Source organism: Vipera berus (genome assembly GCF_964194415.1).
Source record: "Vipera berus genome assembly, chromosome: 11".
Lineage (NCBI taxonomy): Eukaryota > Metazoa > Chordata > Lepidosauria > Squamata > Viperidae > Vipera > Vipera berus.
The window spans coordinates 15822752-15845445 of NC_138214.1; the positions used below are offsets into that span (position 1 = coordinate 15822752).

The 22694-nt window shown below is 45.9% G+C and overlaps 1 protein-coding gene across 1 annotated transcript in view; it reads left to right on the forward strand.

Annotated features, from left to right (window-relative positions):
• MTMR8 (myotubularin related protein 8) overlaps positions 1–22694 on the forward strand; it is a 51671-nt gene that overhangs the window by 12444 nt on the left and 16533 nt on the right. The window contains exons 2-8 of the mRNA XM_081336692.1: positions 144–266; positions 5516–5678; positions 11833–11990; positions 12496–12624; positions 16356–16490; positions 18477–18609; positions 20512–20621. Of these exons, the coding sequence (XP_081192818.1) occupies positions 144–266; positions 5516–5678; positions 11833–11990; positions 12496–12624; positions 16356–16490; positions 18477–18609; positions 20512–20621 (951 nt within the window). The remainder of the gene's footprint in view (positions 1–143; positions 267–5515; positions 5679–11832; positions 11991–12495; positions 12625–16355; positions 16491–18476; positions 18610–20511; positions 20622–22694) is intronic.

The following is a 22694-nucleotide window of genomic DNA, read 5'->3' on the forward strand; positions in this document are numbered from 1 at the left end:
GGAGAGCCGCACAGTGGTGCAAAAGCTTTCCATGCTGGGTGACTGATCTGGTGCATTCGGCCTTTTTTAGACACGTTGTAATTGGTTTGTTCTATTCTGGTTTCTTTTCTTCTTCTTTTTTTCTTCTCCTCTCTGCCCTACAGGTAGAAAATGTCAAGTTGCTAGATCGTTATACCAACAAGAAAGCAGCAAACGGGACACTGTATTTGACGGCTACTCATCTGATCTATGTGGACACCTCAACTGAAGTTCGAAAAGAGACATGGGTAAGGTTGGAATATAGCAATTTTCCAGACCACTGAGAACCGAACGGTTCTTGTCTCCAGAAACCTAAGCTCATTTCCACTTTTTTTTTTAGTTAGAGGTAGTCCTTGACTTACGGCTGGCCGCTTAGCAACAGTTAAATTGCTAAGTTACAACAGACCGAGCTGAAAAGGAGGAGTACTTATGACTCAAGTTCCGAAGTTCTGACAGCTGCCCCTCCTGACAGTCCCATGAACACAGCACCTGACCCACATTTAGAGCTGGGCTCATGTGATCGTTATTTACAATGCTTTGGCTGAAAACGGGTGTTTACTTCCGTTTTTTTTGCAAAAATGCCCCATAGCAAGCAGTGGATTCCCTTAAAAGTCGTGGTGTTTGCTATATGACCGCGATGTTCCCTTAGCGATCACTGCCAAAAATCAGGTCTGGTTATGTGCTGATTGCCACAGCTTATGGCCGTAATGGGCAGGTTTCATTATAGTTGTAAGTCAAGAACTAGCTGTGATGGACTTAATCTAAACGGTCTGGTTCAGGGGTCCTCCAATTTGGCTCTTTTATGACTTGTGGACTTCGACTCCCAGAATTCCTCAGCCAGCGGGCACGCTGCCCGAGGAATTCTGGGAGTCGAAGTCCACAAGTCATAAAAGGGCCAAGTTTGAAGAGCCCTGGTCCGGTTAGTCCCTAACTAGCTGCCTTGTAGATGCTGAAGACTGCAAATCCCAGCATTAACCAGGTTGTAGATGGCTGTGTTTGGTGAGTGGCTCATAAGCAACATTTGAACATGAGATTCTTGATGGATCAGACCAACCAAAATCAACAGTCAACAGACTATGAAGACCCTGAAAATCTATAGCTCGGTTTTCAGCACATTGTGTTTGGAAATAGATTCTGTAGAGCAGTGGTTCTCAACCTGTGGTCTGAGGACCCTGGGGGGTGGGGGACGATGTCACAGGGGTCTGCAAAGGCTTGAAGAAATGTTATGATTTAAATCCTAAGTCTTGGAGGTCCATGGCCATGGTCTGTGGCCACAAAAGGTATTTAAAGGGTCTCCCTAGTGAAGAAAAAGTTGAGAACCACTGCTATAGAGCTGTTATTAAATGTTTGAGCCTGCATATCACTTTTTTTTTAGAAATGGCTATCAGTTAAGACTATCAGTGTCAGCCCTTTGAGGTAAACCAGATTGAGAAACCAAAGTTATGAATGCTAATACTATTTTTATTATACGGTTAGTTTAACTGACTCTTGCAAGTCTGAATCCACGCCCTTGCCTTATCTTTGAGAGGACTAAAGAAGATCAAGCATGAGATGCTTTCTTAAATTACATTTCTGTCTCAACTCACCTCACCTCAAATTTCTTTTATCTGACTGTTGTCTTGGGGGCAGCTGTTCTTCCTGCTCCTCCAGGTCATTCCTACAGCCCATTACAGTCCAATACAGTGCTTCCCATACCTGGGTTGTTGTTAGTTGCGAAGTCGTGTCCGACCCATCGCGACCCCATGGACAACGTTCCTCTAGGCCTTCCTGTCCTCTACCATCTTCTGGAGTCCATTTAGGCTCACGCCTACTGCTTCAGGGACTCCATCCAGCCACCTCCTTCTCTGTCGTCCACTTCTTCTCTTGCCCTCAATCTTTCCCAGCATGAGGCTCTTCTCCAGTGAGTCCTTCCTTCTCATTAGGCGGCCAAAGTGTTTGAGTTTTAGCTTCAGGATCTGGCCTTCTAAAGAGCAGTCAGGATTGATCTCCTCTAGGACTGAGTGGTTTGATCGCCTTGCAGTGCAAGGGACTCGCAGGAGTCTTCTCCAGCACCATAGTTCAAAGGCCTCAATTCTTTGGCGCTCAGCCTTTCTTATGGTCCAACTTTCACTGCCATACATTGCAACTGGGAAGACCATAGCCTTGACTATACGCACTTTTGTTGACAGGGTGATGTCTGCTTTTTAGTGTGCTGTCTAGGTTTGCCATGGCTTTCCTCCCAAGGAGCAAGCGTCTTTTCATTTCTTGGCTACAGTCCCCATCTGCAGTGATCTTGGGGCCCAGGAAAATAAAATCTGTCACTACCTCCATTTCTTTCCCATCTATTTGCCAGGAATTGAGAGGGCCTGATACCATGATCTTGGTTTTCTTAATGTTAAGTTTCAGCCCAACTTTTGTACTTTCCTTCTTCACCCGCAACAAGAGGCTCTTTAGTTCCTCTTCACTTTCTGCCATTAGAGTGGTATCATCTGCATATCTTAGGTTGTTGATCTTCATACCTGGGTAAATTCCCCAAAATCGGATAAAAGTGACTTTTCTTTGGATGGCAACACGCAAACCCATTAACGGTTTTGCAGAGCTAATGGTTACACAGAAGTCAAGCAATCAGTGCAAAATGTTATTTTAAGAAAAGAGGATTGGAATCTTGCTGGTTAGCAATTCACAATGAATGTTCTGCAGTAGCTGAAGGGGCTGTGATGCCGTTATTGCCATTTTCCAAGCACCCACCTGGGTTAACTGTGGATTTCCCACTCTTGCCTTCACAAAGAGCACAAAATGAAACTGTTTGGGAAACAGTTTGAAAAGCATTGTTTTAATGCATTGGATTTGTGCTTTGGAAAGCGCATACATATTTTAAAAAATTGCAAACTGGCCGGCGGGCCACTGCGTTTGAAACCCCTCTCTCCAACTGAATCCAAAGCATCACACAACTCAAAGGTGTCCCTAAAAAAAAGTGAGAAGAAGAAATGGCAGAACCTGGGGGCAGAGTTAAAAAGAGGGATCAGCCTAGAATTCCTACAAAGTCACAAGCAGACTCATTCCAACCTCCCTTGAATTGGGTTGACCCTCATCTAACTCCAAGCAGCTGCTCACCGTTTCTTGAGAATATTGCTGTACCTAGGCGTGAGTAGCAGTAAATCTATTTAACTGGACTTCCACAGGTGGACCTAAGTCTTTTGCGCCTGAGGATGAGAGCGCAAACAAAGCTTTGCCTGTTTATCGTGTGTAATGCACATTAAAAAAAACAAAACAGACGGAGCTTTGACTGTACCCTGAGGGTCACCATCTTGCCTTTAGGGACCACATTTTGCATGCTCTCCTGTTCCTATCAGTTAACTGAGATCAGAGCCCACGTTTTTTAAAGGTTGACCGATGAGTTCAGCGCCCTGCCAAAGTAGCCTTGGCAGGCTGGCTTAAAGGTTCCATCGGCATAGAGGTCACTGTTCGGTCTTCATTTTCATCCCTGCGTGAACCCTGCTGTGCTGAGGTTGTTTAGTGGAAAGGGAAATGTAAAAGCAGCCAAAACGAGGCCTCCTCCCCACTCCGTAAGCAGCATCTGCGCTCTCCTCTTAACGTGGCTGGCCACAAGTTCTCCATTCTTAGCCTTCTACCGCTGAGAAAATCAACTTCTCTAAAATGCCCACGATGGTTAAAAAAAAAAAGAAGAAGCCTGCATAAGCCTCATTCAACACATTTATTATTATTTATTATTTTATTAATTTAATTTGTATACCGCCCTTCTCCCGAAGGACTCAGGGCGGTGAACAGGGCAATACATAATAAAAAACAAGATACAAAAATTAAGAAGTAATTAAACAGCAATGCCCATAATAAATTAATACAGATTAAAAAGTTAAGATCAATTTATAAAACCCAACCCCATCCCATCAGGCCAGGCCAGCTTGTTCAAAAAGGTAGGTTTTGAGATCGCGCCGGAAGGAGCGGAGATCAGACGCCATCCGGAGCTCGACCGGAAGATGGTTCATCTGCATTATCTTCGATTGCACTCCGGCTTAAAAACGGAGCCCTTTGAACGTAGAGCGCAATGCGGGGTCTGTGGGATACGGCAGATCGAGCATCTTGAATTCACCTAGGAGTGAAAACAGACGGCCAGCCACTTTCATGCCCGTCAAATGCATCGCTTCAGAGCCGCAGAATGCCAGTTAGTGTTGCCTCCTAACAACCATTCATTTAGTGACCGTTCAAAGTTACGAAGGCAACGAAAGAAGTGACCGCTTTTCACACTTAACGACCGTTGCAGCAATCCCGCGGTCCCGTCATCAAAATTCGGATGCTTGGCAACTGGCTCATATTTTTGACACTTGCAGGGTCCTCTTGGGTCACGTGGTCCCCTTTTGTGGCCTGAGAAGCAAAGTCCGTGGGGAAGCCAGAGTCATTTAACAGCCATGTTATTATTATTTTTTTATTTTTATTTTAATTCCATTTATATCCCGCCCTTCTCCGAAGACTCAGGGCGGCTTACAAGCTTAGCAGTAGCCTTCATTCTATGTATATGCCTGCTTATTAGGGCTTTCACACACACACCCCAAGCGGCATTATTACAAAGTCAGCTTAATTGCCCCCAACAATCTGGGTCCTCATTTTACCTACCTCGGAAGGATGGAAGGCTGAGTCAACCTTGAGCCTGGTGGGACTCGAACCTGCACTAATTGCAGGCAGCTGGTGTTACTTAAGGAGGCATTAGCCCACTGCTCCACCAAGGCTCTTATTAACCCTAACAGCTGCGGTGTTTCACTTCACCGTGGCAAGCAAAGTTGTCAAATGTGGCCAGATCCACTTTAACAATTGCCTTGCTTAGCAACAAAAGTTTTGGGCTTAATTGTGGTCATACGTTGAGGACCACCTCCATTGACTTTTGCTATTTTTAGCCACAGGAAGGTTCGTAGTTGACCCCCACCCACCGCCCCACCCCCCTTTGCTTTTCGTCAAGGCTGGAAGGCCAGCCTTAATGGTGCGACGGACGTTGCCTCAAAACTTGCCAACGAGTCCGTGGAGAGAGAAGGTTTGGAGTGCAAACTTGGAAGATTAAGGAAGCAGACTGTGGGAACCAAGGTCAATCGCCAGGAGTCTGGCCAGATCCAGAAGTGCTTTCTCACAACAATAGATTGCAATATCTTGATTGGGCAACGTGACCTGACACGGGAAGAGGAGGAAGAAATCCATGCTTTTACTATAGTGACCTGGGTGGGGTCTGGTCAGAGCTGGTTTTACCTTCATATGTGCCAATAGGGCGTACTCAGTAAAGTTTTGCATTTCGAGCCTGAAAAGCCGCAGAGGCAGTGGTGAGATTCAGCCGGTTCGCACCCCTTCGGCAGAACCGGTAGCTAATATTTTGTTGCCCAGGCCCAGAATGGACTTCCGGAAGCGGCCATCTACAACAGAGCACCGGTTGTTCACGTATATGTACCCCACCACTGCTCAAGAGGTTTGCTTGGTTGGGTTTGCTCGTTGGAACTTGTTTTCTTGTTTCCTTTAGATCCTCCACCACCACATAGCTACCGTGGAGAAGCTACCCCTGAGTGCCTCCGGATGCCAGTTGCAAATCCGTTGCAAGAACTTCCGCGTAGCTTGCTTTCTGATGGTGCAAGAACGAGACTGTCACGAAGTCTATACCTCTTTGCTGAAACTCTCCCAACCAGGTGTGTGTGTGTGTGTGTGTGTGGTGCACAGTCCGTTTGCTTCCTGTTCCAGGGCTGTTATGCAGTAGCGGCCCGTTTGTTTTCCCTGACTTTTAAATGCCTCTTTCCCCCGGGGAGCAGCGCTTTTCCCAGACTCTGCTGAAAGGGGTTAGACCCACTTGCTCTGGGTTTTTTGATTCTAGCAAGAGGTTAGCAGGATCCAAGCATTTTTGGTGCTGGATGCTGGGACTTCGGAGCGCTAGGGAGGAAAGCTAGGCACGGGAGAAGGTGGAAGAGAAAAGGGCCTTTTATTATTTTATTAATAAAAGTTACGGTTAAGGTACCGGCCTAGAAACCAGGAGACTCTGAGTTCTAGTCGCACCTTAGGTGTGAAAGCTGGCTGGGTGATTTGGGCTAATCACCAAGAGATTGTGAGTTGTAGTTTCTCCTAGACATGAAAGCCAGTTTGGACCAATCACCAGGAGACAGTGAGTTCTAGTCCTGCCGTAGGTATGAAAGCCGGCTGGGTGACCTTGGGCCATTCACTCTGTCTCTCAGCCCAACCCACCTCATAGGGTTGTTGTTATGGGGAAAACGGGACGAGGAATGAGTTCCGGATGTGTTTGCCGCCTTGAATGAATTATAAAATAATAAAGATGAGATAAAAATCTAATAAACTAAATAGATATCACGATGTGAAGGTGTGCAAGTGGTCTTTGATAGGCTGCTACTTCTCTAGGCCTGGCATAAAAGACGGGTGTTGGCCACAGATAGAGAGCTTGTAAGCTGCAAAGTGAGCCTAAGTTATTTCAGCTTTGATGGCTGTTCCAGGGGTTGGGTTTTAATACTCCTTTAATAATCGTTTCCACGAACAGCAGTCCAGTCAGTGTTGGGTTTAAGCTGCCCGTTAGATTTTAAATAAAGTCTTATCGTTGTCCCTCTGCGGCCTGGCTCGTGTCCCTTGAGACCCGTCTCTGCCCATCCTTGGATTTTCCCCCACGGTATTTTTAATCCTTGAAAACTGCATTTCCAAAACTCTTTTAACTCTGCTCAGTAGGAGAAAAAGGCAGCCTCACGATGCCAGAACGAAAACCAGAAAATCAGTGCTTCATTTTGCATCACCGTCTCTTGTGACTCAAAATGTTTCCTGTGGCCTTTAGCTACCAGAAGCTGCCCATTTTATGCCTGGTTATGTGTGTGTGTGTGTGTGTGTGTGTGTGTGTGTGAAGAAATTGCAAACTTCTTGCCTGTCTTAGCAAAGTGTAACCTTTTCTTTTGTCTAGCTCCCATTCCCTCGGTGCCATTCTGATTCAGCTTCTCCAGAAAACTCCCTTGGATCTTTCATCAGCCAAACACCTAATCCCTTATTATTTTCTAGCAGCTGATTGACAGCTGAGGATGATGACCTGCTGGGTACCTGGTCTCCTTCATCCAATTCTTTTTCCTTTAAGAGCTTGCTACCGGGAGAGTTGGCAAAGATGAATTATTGATTACAGTTTTCAGAAGGGACCGGAGAGCTCACCCATCAGAACCCCAAACCTATCACAAGGTTTGATTGCAAGGCCAGAATCCCAGAAGCCATAAAACCTGGGCATGCTTCCCCTGTCTTGTTCAGTTTTCCAGTCTTATCAACCGGAAACATATTTTTAAGTCTCTTATTTATTCAAAAAGGATTGCAAAGAGTGTCTCAAAGTCTAATCTAATTGCAACTGAGGTTGCATTAACAGAGGGATAGAATCACGATCACTTGAAAAGTATTAGTACTGCTTTAAAAAGCCTTAGTAAGGCCACCCTTAGAATACTGCATCCAGTTTTGGTCACCACATGATGCAAAAGATGTCGAGACACTGGAAAGAGTGCAGAGAAGAGCAACAAAGATGATTAGAGGGCTGGAGGCTAAAAGTAATGAAGAACGGTTGCAGGATTTGGGCTTGGCTAGTCTAGAGAGCCCCTTCATGGATTACTGCCTTGTCGTGGCGAAGGGGCTTGCGTAATTCAATGAAGCTATGAGCTATGCCGTGCAGGGCCACCCAAGACGGACAGGTCATAGCAGAGAGTTCTGACAAAACGTGATCCACTGGAGAAGGAAATGGCAACCCACTCCAGTATCTTTGCCATGAAAACCCTATGGACAGTACCAAAAGGCAAAACGATATGACGCTGGAAGATGAGCCCCTCAGGTCGGAAGGCGTCCAATATGCTACTGGGGAAGAGCAGAGGGCTAGTACTAGTAGCGCCAGAAAGAATGAAGCGACTGAGCCAAAGCCGAAAGGACGCTCAGCTGTGGATATGTCTGGTGGTGAAAGGAAAGTCCGATGCTGTAAAGATTTTTTCTCCATAGGAACCTGGAATGTAAGATCCATGAATCAAGGCAAGCTGGACGTGGTCAAACAAGAGATGACAAGACTGAACATCGACATCTTAGGTATCAGCGAACTAAAATGGACAGGAATGGGTGAATTTAATTCAGATGACCATCAGGTATACTACTGCGGGCAAGAATCCCTCAGAAGAAATGGAGTAGCCTTCATAGTCAATAAAAGAGTAGGAAAAGCAATACTGGGATACAATCCTCAAAATGACAGAATGATCTCAGTTCGAATCCAAGGCAAGCCATTCAATATCACAGTAGTCCAAGTCTATGCCCCAACCACCAGTGCTGAAGAGGATGAAATTGACCGGTTCTATGAAGCCCTACAGCACCTTATAGAACTAACACCAAAAAATGATGTCCTTATCATCATGGGGGATTGGAATGCTAAAGTAGGAAGCCAAAAGATAACCGGAATAACAGGCAAGTTTGGCCTTGGAGTACAAAATGAAGCAGGGCACAGGCTGATAGAATTTTGTCAAGAGAATACGATGGTCATAGCAAACACTCTTTTCCAACAACCCAAGAGACGGCTCTACACATGGACATCACCAGACGGTCAACACAGAAATCAGATTGACTATATGCTCTGCAGCCAAAGATGGAGAAGCTCTATACAGTCAGTAAAAACAAGACCAGGAGCTGACTGTGGCTCAGACCATGAGCTTCTTGTTGCAAAGTTTAGGCTTAAACTGAAGAAAGTAGGGAAAAGCACCAGGCCAGTCAGGTATGAATTAAATCATATCCCCGTTGAATATACAGTAGAGGTGACAAATAGATTTAAGGAATTAGATCTGATAGACAGGGTGCCTGAAGAACTATGGACAGAGGTTCGCAACATTGTACAAGAGGTAGCAACCAAAACCATCCCAAAGAAAAAGAAATGCAAGAAAGCAAAATGGCTGTCTGAGGAAGCTTTGCAAATAGCTGAGGAAAGGAGGGAAGCAAAAGGCAAGGGAGAAAAAGAAAGATACGCCCAATTGAATGCAGAATTCCAGAGAATAGCTAGAAGAGATAAGAATGCCTTCTTAAATGAACAGTGCAAAGAAATAGAAGAAAACAATAGAATAGGGAGGACCAGAGATCTTTTCAAGAAAATTGGAGAGATGAAGGGAACGTTCAATGCAAAAATGGGCATGATAAAGGACCAAAATGGCAGGGACCTAACAGAGGCAGAAGAGTTTAAGAAGAGATGGCAAAATTACACAGAAGAACTATACAAGAATGAGCTTAACGTCCCTGATAATCACAATGAGGTGGTCACTGACCTCGAGCCAGACATCCTAGAATGTGAAGTGAAGTGGGCCTTAGAAAAGCTGAGCAACAACAAAGCGAGTGGAGGTGACAGTATTCCAGCTGAGCTATTCAAAATCTTAAAAGACGATGCAGTAAAAGTGCTACACTCAATTTGCCAGCAAATTTGGAAAACTCAACAGTGGCCACAGGATTGGAAAAGATCAGTTTACATTCCAATTCCAAAGAAAGGCAGTGCCAAAGAATGTTCAAACTATCGCACCATTGCACTCATTTCTCATGCTAGTAAAGTTATGCTTAAAATCCTACAAGCTAGACTCCAGCAGTATGTGGATCGAGAACTACCAGAAGTACAGGCAGGATTTCGAAGAGGCAGAGGAACTAGAGATCAAATAGCCAACATACGCTGGATCATGGAGAAAGCTAGAGAGTTCCAGAAAAACATCTACTTCTGCTTCATTGACTATGCTAAAGCCTTTGATTGTGTGGATCATAACAAACTGTGGCAAGTTCTTAAAGAGATGGGAGTACCAGAAAATCTTATTTGTCTCTTGAGAAACCTATATGCGGGCCAAGAAGCAACAGTGAGAACTGGACACGGAACCACTGATTGGTTCCAAATTGGGAAAGGAGTCCGGCAAGGCTGTATACTGTCGCCTTGCCTATTTAACTTATATGCAGAGCACATCATGAGAAAGGCAGGGCTAGATGAATCAAAAGTTGGAATTAAGATTGCTGGAAGAAATATCAACAACCTAAGATATGCAGATGATACCACTCTAATGGCAGAAAGTGAAGAGGAACTGAAGAGTCTCTTGTTGCAAGTGAAGAAGGAGAGTGCAAAAGTTGGGTTGAAACTAAACATTAAGAAAACCAAGATCATGGCATCCGGCCCTCTCAATTCCTGGCAAATAGATGGGGAAGAAATGGAGGTAGTGACAGATTTTATTTTCCTGGGCTCCAAGATCACTGCAGATGGGGACTGTAGTCAAGAAATTAAAAGACGCTTGCTCCTCGGGAGGAAAGCCATGGCAAATCTAGACAGCACACTAAAAAGCAGAGACATCACCCTGTCTACAAAAGTGCGTATAGTCAAGGCTATGGTCTTCCCAGTTGCAATGTATGGCAGTGAAAGTTGGACCATAAGAAAGGCTGAGCGCAAAAGAATTGAGGCCTTTGAACTCTGGTGCTGGAGAAAACTCCTGCGAGTCCCTTGGACTGCAAGGCGATCAAACCGGTCAGTCCTAGAGGAGATCAACCCTGACTGCTGTTTAGAAGGCCAGCTCCTGAAGCTAAAACTCAAATACTTTGGCCACCTAATGAGGAGGAAGGACTCACTGGAGAAGAGCCTAATGCTGGGAAAGATTGAGGGCAATGGAAGAACGGGACGACAGAGAATGAGGTGGCTGGATGGAGTCACTGAAGCAGCAGGCGTGAGCTTAAATGGACTCCAGAAGATGGTAGAGGACAGGAAAGCCTGGAGGAACATTGTCCATAGGGTCGCGATGGGTCGGACACGACTTCGCAACTAACAACAACAACAGTCTAGAGAGATGGGACGTGGTGGCTCAGTGGGTTAGGACGCTGAGCTTGTCGATCAGAAGGTCGGCAGTTTGGCGGGTCGAATCCCGAGTGCCACGTAACAGAGTGAGCGCCTGTTACTCGTCCCAGCTTCTGCCAACCTAGCAGTTCGAAAGCACGTAAAAATGCAAGTAGAAAAATAGGGACCACTACGGTGGGAAGGTAACAGCGTTCCGTGCGCCTTTGGCGTCTAGTCATGCCGGCCACATGACCATGGAGATGTCCTCGGACAAACGCTGGCTCTTCGGCTTTGAAACGGAGATGAGCACCGGCCCCTAGAGTCAGAAACGACTAGCACGCATGTGCGGGGGAACCTTTACCTTTAGTCTAGAGAGAAGAAGGACTAGGAGTGGCATGATAGCAGCATTCCAGTATTTGAGGGGCTGCCACAAAGAAGAGGGGCTCAACTTATTTTCTAAAGCACCTGAGGGCAGGACAAGAAACAATGGAAACTAATCAAGGAGAGAAGCAAGCTAGAACTAAGAAATTGGAACGGCTTGCCTTCGGAAGTTGTGAGTACTCCAATCCCTGGAGGCTTTTAAGAAGAGACTGGACAGCCACTTGTCTGAAATAGTATAGGGTTTCTTACTTGGGCATGGGGTTGGATTAGAAGACCTTCAAGGTCCCTTACAACTTTGTTATTCCGTTCTTCGGTTAGTTCTAAGCAACAGTATCTTTAAACAACTGTGCATAGACATTTTTATTGGAAAAAAACTAATAACAAAATGGCTGCTTGTAGTTTGATCTGCCGTAGCCAAAAGGGTTCTTGTGAATTGTTTTGGGGGCTTAGTAACCTTCTAGGTTTATTTTTTTTAAAATCTGCAGGATATGTTAGATGCAAATTCAGTAAAACACAAATAGAACTAGAATACCTGTAATATCATTGTATGCAGAGGCAGTGGTTAAGATTTAGTCTCAGAGGCCCAAATGGCTGGTTTTTGCCTTTCAAAATTGCTTTTTGTCCTTTAGTGAAACCCGAAGAACTTTACGCCTTCTCTTACAATCCCAAAACGCCTGAAGGCAGCCGAGAAACAGGCTGGAAGTCGATAGATGTCAAAGCAGATTACCTGCGGATGGGCATCGAGAGCAGCTCCTGGGAAATTAGCAACGTCAACAAGGATTACGAGGTGAGCTTGCATCTGCTTTGGGTCTGCTATCTAGGCCAGGTGAGTCTGCAGGTAGTCCTCGACTTACGGACCACAACTGAGAACAGAACTTCATTAAGCGAGTCACACCCCATTTTACCGTTTCTTAAGAGCGAATTGTGCAATCCTTAAGCGAGTCCATGATTTTGCTTGTCAGAAACCCCCCCCCCCCCGGGGAAAGTTGCCAGCAGCGTTCACGTGACCCATTTGGGGATGCTACAACCAGCCATCGTGAATGCATTCCGGTTGCCAAGCACTCAAATTGCAGTCACGTGACTGTGGGGAATGCTAGGAAGGCTGTAAGTGTGATGGTTTTAAGTGCCTTTTTCAGCCCCTTTGTAATTGGTTGTTAAAACAAAGGGTCGTGAAGTCGAGGACTACCTGTAACGCAGCTCGGCTGAACTGTAAATCTGTAAGAAACGGTTTCGCAAGTGAAGAGACCCTCAGTAAATAACTGAAGATAGTTTTCTCCATCTCTTCGTCCTAGATTTGCAGCACCTACTCCCGGGAACTGGTCGTGCCTAAAGCCGCTGCTAGGGCGATGGTCTTGGGAAGCGCGAAGTTTCGAAGCCGAGGTCGGATACCTGTGCTTTCCTACCTCTACAAAGAGAATAACGTTAGTCAACCTGTGTTTTGTTTGCTTTTTTTCCTCCCAGCTTACAAGCAGTGAAAGTCACATTGTTTAACAGGGTAAGAAGATAAGAGAAGAGAAGATAAGATATAAGATAAGATAAGAGATAAGGTAAGATAAGATAAGGTAAGGCAAGGCAAGATAAGGCAAGGCAAAATAAGATAAGATATAAGATGAGAAGAGAAGATATAAGAGAAGATATAAGATATAAGAGAAGATAAGATAGAGAAGATAAGAGATAAGATAAGGCAAGGCAAGGCAAGATAAGATATAAGGTATAAGATAAGAGAACATATAAGATAAGATATAAGGCAAGGCAAGATAAGATATAAGGTATAAGATATAAGAAAACATATAAGATAAGATATAAGATAAGGCAAGGCAAGGCAAGATAAGATATATTGTTGTTTTTCTGTGAACACACTAACACACATTAAAAAATGAAATTCTGATGCCCTTACACATACAGTACATGCACATAAGATATACAAATGATATAAATACACACACACACACAAAGCCCCTTCCCAGAAGGCAACAAAGAAAACAATCATGCGGAGGATGTGTAGCTTCCCAGGACAATCCTGCGGACCCTATTCAAGCATCGCTTCTGTGCCGTGTCCTGGATAGAAGGAAGTGAACTTACAGTAATCTTTTCTGCTGTCCTCAACACTCTCTGCACAGCCTTCCTGTCCGAAACAGTCATACCTCCAAACCACACAGCAATACAACACGACAGGATGCTTTCAGTCGTCCCTCTGTGGAAAGGGGTACCTTTTGAAAACCGTACTTTGTCTGGGAGATCGTGCATTTGAGAATAAGGGAAATAGGTAACATTCTTGTAAGGTCACGTTAACAGAATCTTGCAAGTCTGGAAGTATCCAGGAGTTTAAATGCAACATCTATGACTCAGTTTCATGTAGCTAGTAAAGCATTGGGCTAGAACAGGAGGTCTTCAAATGTGGCCCTTTTATGACTTGTGGACTTCAACTCCCAGAATTCTGGGAGTTAAAGTCCACAAATCATAAAAGGGCCAAGTTTGAAGACCCCTGGGCTAGAAAGTGGGAGAGCAGGAGTTCTAGCACTGCCTTAGGCACACAGCCAGATGGGTTACCCTGACTCAGTCATTCTCTCAATTCTGGGAAAGAACCAGGGGCAAACCATTTCCAAAAAATGTTGCCATCAAAACTGCAGGGGACTACTCTGTGCAGTTGCCAGGAGTCAAAAACTGGTTTAAAGACAGCCCCCCAAAAGGGGGGGAGGTCTCATTAAAGCAGCCATCTCATTTTCTCCATGGTTAAAGCAGCTGCAACAAGTTAAAACAGCAATGGTGGTGAACCTATGGCATGTGTGCCAGAGGCGGCACTCAGACTCCTCTCTGTGGGCATGCATGCCATCACCTCAGCCCTGCCCCCCCGCAGCCCCCTCCTCACCAGCAACCCCCCCTGGAGGAGAGTCGCCCCCATGCGCAGCCCGCAAGGAGCAGCACAGCCAAGGACATGGCAGCCTGTCGGGCGGGTCGAGATTCCACCCTCATGCCCTGTCGCATGCAGCTGATGCTGTGGGATGCAGGTGGATTGCATGGCTGCCATGGTACTGCTGTGCCGCCTGGGTGATCTGCAGTGGGCCGTGGAGGCGATGAGTGGCCCTGCAGGTGGCTGGGGTGGGGTTAGGGTGGGGTGGGGTGCAGGGCAAGGTGGGGGGGGTGTTATTTTATTTTTATTTTAATCCCATTTATATCCCGCCCTTCTCCGAAGACTCAGGGCGGCTTACAATCTAAGCACAAATCAAATGTGCTTAGCAATGGCCTTCATTCTATGTATATGCCTGCTTATTAGGGCTTTCGCCCCCCCCCCAGCGGCATTATTACAAAGTCATCTTATTGCCCCCAACAATCTGGGTCCTCATTTTACCTACCTCGGAAGGATGGAAGGCTGAGTCAACCTTGAGCCTGGTGGGACTCGAACCTGCACTAATTGCAGGCAGCTGGTGTTACTTAAGGAGGCATCAGCCCACTGCTCCACCAGGGTTCCAGGGCGGGTTTTGGGCACTCGCTCTCTAAAGGTTCGCCTTCACTGTTCTAGAGGGCCTTTTCTGAATCCAACATAAAGTTTTGCAGCGCTGGGTTCAAGGCCACCTGTACGTGTTAAAAAACACAGCCAGCACTTGGAAGATACCCTGTTAGGCTGCGTGTCTTTTAATGCATGCAAGTATTTGGAATCCAGCTGGGTCCGACGTTCTGTATGGCCCCTGGATTTTGGGGAGGGCAGTTGACTGCTAAACCTTTCTGCTGATTGCCGCAACTCCCTTCGTTGGATCTTAGGGGAATACGTGCCATCAGGTTCAATTTTGTGAAGATCTAGATGGCGACTTTCCATTTAGAGCAGCCTAAAAAGGCATCCTCTGCTTTTTTTCTTTTTTTTTCTTTTTCCAATCCTCAAAATGAGTTAGGCAAGGCAGTCTTCGACTAATTACATCTCATCTCTGCTAATCTCAGCTTTTTGAACCCGAGGGAAATAGCTCGGAGCAGATCATTTCTTTTATTACTTGGCTGATTGAGGGGCCGGTTCTTATTGTGGAATAAAGCGCTGAGCTGTTGAGTTGCCAGCTACATTGTCTCTGTAGTGTTCTCACCTCAAGGCTGGACAAAATGACTTTGCGAATGGATTTTAAAAATTCTGGGGGAAATTTCCCTTTAGCATTCTTTGGTTCGCTTGCATTCCTTTCTCAGCGGTTTGGCCATATCGATGGCAAATAAACGCAAGGTGATGAAGCAGCAAAATAAGGAGAAAGCAAAGTGATCACGCCTCCTCCAAAAAGAGAGGACCTGTATGTAGAAATTTATTTGAAGCCTCCCATGATGGGTTGGGAGACACAGGTAGTCCTTGACAAGTTGGGACAAGAATTTCCGTTACCAAAGCAAGGCTGTTACCCAATTTTGCAATCTTTTTTTTGCCACAGTTAAGCCAGTCACGGTGGCTGTTAAGCGAATCACACGGTCCAGTCATCATAAATACACACTGGGTTGCCCAGAGCCCACGTTTTGGGGAAGCTGCAGTGGTTGTGTGAAAAATGGCCATGTCACTTTTTTCCACTGCTGTTGTAACTTGGAGTGTTCGCTAAAAGAAATGGCTGTAAGTCAAGGACTGCCCGGGGTCCAGTCCAAGGAGCATTTCAAACTGTATAGCCTCTTTCCAAATTGCACTAGTAAAGGTAAAGGTTCCCCCGCACATGTGTGCTAGTCGTTTCCGACTCTAGGGGCCAGTGCTCATCTCCGTTTCAAAGCCAAAGAGCCAGCGCTTGTCCGAGGACGTCTCCGTGGTCATGTGGCCGGCATGACTAGACGCCAAAGGCGCACGGAACACTGTTACCTTCCCACCGTAGTGGTCCCTATTTTTCTACTTGCATTTTTTACGTGCTTTCGAACTGCTAGGTTGGCAGAAGCTGGGACGAGTAACAGGCGCTCACTCTGTTACACGGCACTCGGGATTCGACCCGCCAAACTGCCGACCTTCTGATCGACAAGCTCAGCGTCCTAACCCACTGAGCCACTAGTTTATCCCAAACGTTATTTCTGATATTCACGCAGCCCCATGGACACACCTCTCGGGAGCCTTGCAAGAGTTGCATCCAAGTTGAAAAGGAAGAGCAGATACATGAGTGCCCAGTTCTGAATGTCTCACCTGTTAACACTCCATACCTCCTTTGTATTTCAGGCCGCCATCTGCAGGTGCAGCCAGCCTTTGTCTGGATTTAGCACTCGCTGCCTGGAAGACGAACAGCTGCTCCAGGCGATTCGGGAAGCCAATGCAGGGAGTCGGTTCATGTACGTGGTAGACACAAGGCCAAAGGTACGTCTTCTCTGGAGGTTGGCTTAATTTACAGCAGGGGTGTCCAAGCTTTAAGATTTGTGGACTTCAACTCCCAGAATTCGCCAGCCCGCGTGGATGCCAGGGAATTCTGGGAGTTGAAGTCCAGAGGTGCTAAAGTTGCCAAGGTTGGACATCCCTGATTTACAGCTTCGATGCTGAGTTTGGCTCGGTCCATAGGACACCATCCTTAAAAGGGTGGAAGAGACATTTTAAAGTTCAGTTAATTTGTTTCGTCAGTCTGGTGCCTTCGTTGCTCTTCTGAATATTTGGTGCTCAGTCCAAAGCGGGATCATGGTTAGGTGGCTGATCTGAAAGTCATGGCTCTGCCCTAACTGGCGTCCTGGCTGGGAATTCTGAAAATCGCTAACCTAACCCTTCCAGAGGGTGCTAGATTTGGGAAAAGTTGCCCTAAAGTTTGCTTTGGGTTTGTCTGTTTTATTTTTCTTCATTAGCTGCCTTTTCAGGACGTGGGGAAAAAGAGAGTAAATTTGTGCAAGGCTTTAACATTTAAACATGGTGAAGGATTCATACAGCAAGTAAATAATAATAATAATAATAATAATAATAATAATAATAATAATAATAATAATAATAATAATAATAATAAGAAGAAGAAGAAGAAGAAGAAGAAGAAGAAGAAGAAGTAGTAGTAGTAGTAGTTGGAAGGGACCTTGGAGGTCATCTAGTCCAACCCCCTGCTAAGGCAGGAAACCCTATACCATTTCAGACAAATGGCTGTCCAGTCTCTTCTTAAAAACTTCCAGTGTTGGAGCATTCACAGCTTCTAGAGGCAGGTTGTTCCACTGGTTAGTTGTTCTAACTGTCAGGAAGTTTCTCCTTAGTTCTAGGTTGCTTCTATGGCAGGGAACATGCGAACAATTAGTGGACAACCACTTAAGTGTGAGCCAGCCGTGTGCTGCAGCTGCCAAAAAAGCCAACACAGTGCTAGGCTGCATTAAGAGAGGGATAGAACCATGATCACGTGAAGTGTTAGTGCCACTTTATAATGCCTCGGTAAGGCCACACGTGGAATACTGCATCCAGTTTTGGTCACCGTGTTTTTTAAAAAAGATGTTGAGATTCTAGAAAGAGGGCAGAAAAGAGCATCAAGAATGATTAGGGGACTAGAGGCTAAAGTGTACGATGAATGTTGGTGGGAACTGTTTAGACTAGACCAGGGGTAGGCAACCTTGGCTCTTTGATGACTCATGGACTTCAACTCCAGGCGATTCGGGAAGCCAATGCAGGGAGTCGGTTCATGTCATCAAAGAGCCAAGGTTGCCTACCCCTGGACTAGACAGTCACTTGTCTGAAATGGTACAGGTTCTCCTGCTTGAGCAGGGGGCTGGACTAGAAGACCTCCAGGGTCCCTTCCAGCTCTAGTCTAGTCTAGTCTGGTCTAGTCTAGAAGTAATGGTTGGAAGATCATTAAAGAGAGATCCAATCTAGAACTAAGGAGAGTTTTCCTAACAATTTGAACAGTTAACCAATGGAACGGCTTGCCTCATGAAGTTGTGGGTGCTCCATCCTTGGAGGTTTTCAAGAAGAGATTGGACAGCATTTGTGTGGAATAATATATAAGGTCTCCCACTCAAGCAGGGGGTTGGATTAGAAGACCTCCAATGGGACTCCTTCCCCCTTATCTATAGCAGGATCCCCTCCAGAGATCCCTACAGTTCTAACTTTCCTGGGATTTAGGAGAGATTTAAGCTTGAACAGGCCCCGGGGACAGAGACCCAGTGAGGTTTTCCCTCTTGGAGTGCGGTGCTCTGCTTGAATTGAGTTTGATTACCGTCTGTGGCATAGAGTAGTAATTTTTTTTGGGGGGGGGGGTGGTGGTTTCATATGTATGCATCTTTTTTTATCCTCAGCTGACAGAACAGACTAGGTAAGCCAGCTCTAATAAATACGATTGGAGCAGCAAATGTGCCCAGAAATAAATAAAATTTCCTTGGGTTTTCCTAGTTGAACGCCATGGCCAACCGAGCCGCTGGAAAGGGCTACGAGAATGTGGATAATTACGAATGCATCCGTTTTAAATTCATCGGCATTGAAAACATCCACGTGATGAGGAGCAGCCTGCAAAAACTCCTGGAAGGTAGGATGTGCTTTTTTCGTTGCCTGCTTAAGCAGACCCGCGTGGAACTTCTGAATGGGAGACTTGAGTAGACTAAACCCCTGACCTGCGTCCTTGGCTTGTTCCTGACTTCCTAGCAGGCATTGTGCTTTGCAGTGATAAGCCACCCGGAAGGAAGGTTTTATTTTTTTTATTGGGAATGTAAATACAGCCTGGTGTGTGTTGACTGAACCACTTCGGTGTGACAGTGATGCAGTGATGCATTATAAATAAATCCTGGTTTGTTACTTAAATTGTAATACAGGTGGTCTTCAGCTTTACAACCGCAGCTGAGCCCCAGATTTCTGTTGCTTAAGTGTGACAGTTAAGTGGGTTTCGCCCCATTTTCCGATCTGTTTTGCCAGTTAAACGAATCGCTGCTGTTGCTAAATGAATCATTGCTCGTTCAGCGAATCTGGCTTTCCCCAGTGACTTTGCTTGTTGGATATTGGCTGGGAAGCTTATAAATGGCAATCGCATGACACACACACACACACAAACACACACACACACACACACACCGGACATTGTGACCGTCATAGATACGTGCCAGGTGCCCAGCGTCCGAATTTTGATCACATGAGGATGCTGCAATGGTCATAAGTGTGAAAAACGGTGTTAAGTCACTTTTTTCCATGCCGTTGTAACTTCGAACATTTGCTAAATGAATAGTTGTAAGAGAAGGACTATCTGTACTGTGGGGGAGAGATCCCCAAGGGCAGAGGTTGGCAACCTTAAACACTCAAAGAACCACTTGAACCCGTTTCCCAGAGAGAAAAAACAAACACTGGGAGCCGCAAAACTCGTGCATGCATGCGCGTGCACACAAGAGGGGGAGCTTGCTTGAAGCGTTTAATTAAAAAGAAATACAGGCTGCTGTTCTCTCTCTCTCTCTCTCTCTCTCTCTCTCTCTCTCTCTCTCTCTCTCCCCCTTTCTCCCTCTCTCTCCCTCTCTCCCTCCCTCTCTCTCCTTCTCTTTCTGTCCCTCCCTCTCTCTCTCTCTCCCCCCTTTTCTCCGATCTTCTGCTCACCTGGCAAGCTGGCTTCACGCTGTTCTCGGACAAGCTGACACACATTCTTATTGGGCTGGCTCTCCTGACTTTGGTCTGCCAGTCCTTTTCCAACACTCAGTGTGAGTGTGTGTGTGTGTGTGTGTGTGTGTGTGTGTGTGTGTGTGTCAGAGAGAGAGCGAGAGAGAACGCTGCTGCTTTCTGCTGCTTCCTGCTGAGACGCAGCAAAGGCAGGAGCCATGCCCAATAAGCTTGTCAGCTTGTCGACTGGAAGCTGCGGGGCAAAGGCTGAAAGAGCCACATGCGGCTCCAGAGCCGCGGGTTGCCGACCCGTGCCCAAGGGGAATGTCGGGATCTCCATCGTCAACCTGGCACTTCGCTGGGCTCCTGTTATCAAAGGGGAAGGAAGGAGGGAGGGCAATTTGGGGCAATCCACGCCTGTGTGTCTAATGGTGGGAAATGGGGAGGGGGGGACGGGACAACAGAAAAAGGCCAGATCACCAGCCCGGCTGGTACCAGGATCTTCAAGGATGTTTGTCCTGAGAATGGAAGGTTACCAGTTTTGCCCCTCGGTGCTTCTCCAAATACCTCACCGGCATTGCCTCGGCTGGCCAGGGGACTAGCCGTGGGTGGAGGGACTGGGAGTGAGAAAGAATAGCTTTGCATTTTGCGTGTGAACTACCAGATTCCGCCTGGCTTTTGCTGCAAGCATTTTCTTTCAGTAAGCGTTGCTTTGCTTCCACTAAATGGGAGTCTTGCTTTCCTGAGAGAGCAAACCCGGGCAGGTCTGGCAGGGAGTCTTGGTGTGGATGCAGAAGCTGTGACCTACCTTGGCTTTCTCTTACTGAAACCCTGGCTCCTCTTCCTTTTTTAGTGTGTGAAGCAAAGTCTCCTTCGATGAGCGACTTCCTCACGGGACTGGAGAACTCCGGCTGGTTGCGACACATTAAAGCCGTGATGGATGCGGGAGTCTTCCTGGCCAAAGTAAAAGAACATTTTGCATCATTCCTGGAAAGTGTTGCATGCTCGCCAGCGTGCAGCCTTCCTTTTTTGGGGGGGAGGTAAAGTGAGAGCTTTGAAGAAAACGTGGAAAAATAAGGGGTCAGCAGTTTCAGACTAATAATAATAATAATTAATAATAATAATAATAATAGTAATAATAATAGTAATAATAATAATAGTAATAATAATAGTAATAATAATAGTAATAATAATAATAATAATAATAATAATAATAATAATAACAATAACAATAACAATAATAATAATAATAATAATAATAATAATAGAAATGTGTAACAGTGATCCCCATTGTCATCGGGGCACTGGGAACGATGTCCAAAAACTTCGCAAAATACATCAAGAAATTGCAGCTTCCTGCAATAACTCCAGGAAAGCTACAAAAAATTGCGCTACTCGGAATATCTTACATTTTAAGGAGATACCTGGTTGATACCTAGGATGCTGGCAGCAACCCGTGTCAACCATCAGCGCCAGTCAATTTGAATGTTCAGTTGACTGAGTTTCATGCTTTATGAATAAAAGTATAATAATGATAATGATAATGATAATGATGATAATAATAATGATAATAATAATAATAATAATAATAATAATAATAATAAGAAGAAGAAGAAGAAGAAGAAGAAGAAGAAGAAGAAGAAGAAGAAGAAGAAGAAGAAGAAGAAGAAGAAGAAGAAGAAGAAGAAGAAGAAGAAGAAGAAGAAGAAGTTGGAAGGGACCTTGGAGGTCATCTAGTCCAACCCCCTGCTCAGGAAGGAAACCCTACACCATTTCGGACAAATGGCTGTCTAGTCTCTTCTTAAAAACTTCCAGTGTTGGAGCATTCACCACTTCTGGAGGCAGGTTGTTCCACTGTTTAAGTGTTCTAACTCAGGAAATTTCTCCTTAGTTCTAGGTTACTTCTCTGTTTGGTTAGTTTCCATCCGTTGCTTCTTGTCCTGCCTTCGGGCACTTTGGAGAATAGCTTGACTCCCTCTTCTTTGGGGCAGCCCCTGAGATACTGGAACACTGCTATCATGTCCCCCCTCATCCTTTCTCCAGGTTTGCATATAGAGATGGCTTTGGCTGCACACAGGAGGCAAAGTATTCATCATCAACATCAATTGGAAATACTTTTTGAGTTAGGAGATGTTAGGAGGTCTGTAACGTCCCGGGTGGCAAGATATATGAAGAAAAGAATCTGGGTTTCTCTTGTTTTTGGGGATGTTAAAATCTGGAGGCTAAACAGTATGACGAACAGTTGAGGGAGGTACGCATGTCTAGCTTCTTGAAGAGAAGGATTAGGGGTGACAGGAAAGCTGTCTTCCAGTAATTTAAGACAGGGGTCCCCAACCTGTGGACCGTGGCCCACTACCGGGTCGTGGCCTGCTGGCCAGCAGGCCGCATAACAGGCTGGCCAGGGCACGCACGTGTGTGTGTGCGTGCTCAGCCCCACTTGCGCTAGCGCCGCTGCAAAAACAGCGCCGCATGGCAAAAACAGGTTGGGGCTAGCGCCCACGCAGCAAAAAGTGGGCAGTGTTAGCGTCACGGGCGCTAGCACCGCCTCGTTGGTGTACGCACGTGAGCATGCATATCCCTCCGGTCCGCCAAGAGAGAAAGGTTGGAGACGTCTGCCTTAAGAGGCTGTCACAGAGAAGAGGGGATTGATTTTATTCTTAAAAGCAGGGTGAGGACAGGACAAGAAGTAACGGGTGGAAGCTTTTTAAAGAGAGATTCAGCCTTGGAAGTGAGCAGAAATTTCCTGGCAGTGAGAACGCTTAATCAGTGGAAGAGTTGTGGGTGCTCCTTCGCTAGAGGTTTTCAAGAAAAGGTTAGACATTCATTTATCCGGGATGGTATAAGGCAGGGGTAGGCAGACCTGGCTCTTTTAGGACTTGTGGACTTCAACTCCCAGAATGCCTGAGCCAGCCACGCTGAGGGGAAAGGCAGAGGTTTCCAAGCTGAGCCATGCTGGCTCAGGAATTCTGGGAGTTGAAGTCCACAAGTCAGGAAGGGGCCAAATTTCAGCATGGCTCAGCTTGGAAACCTCTCCCT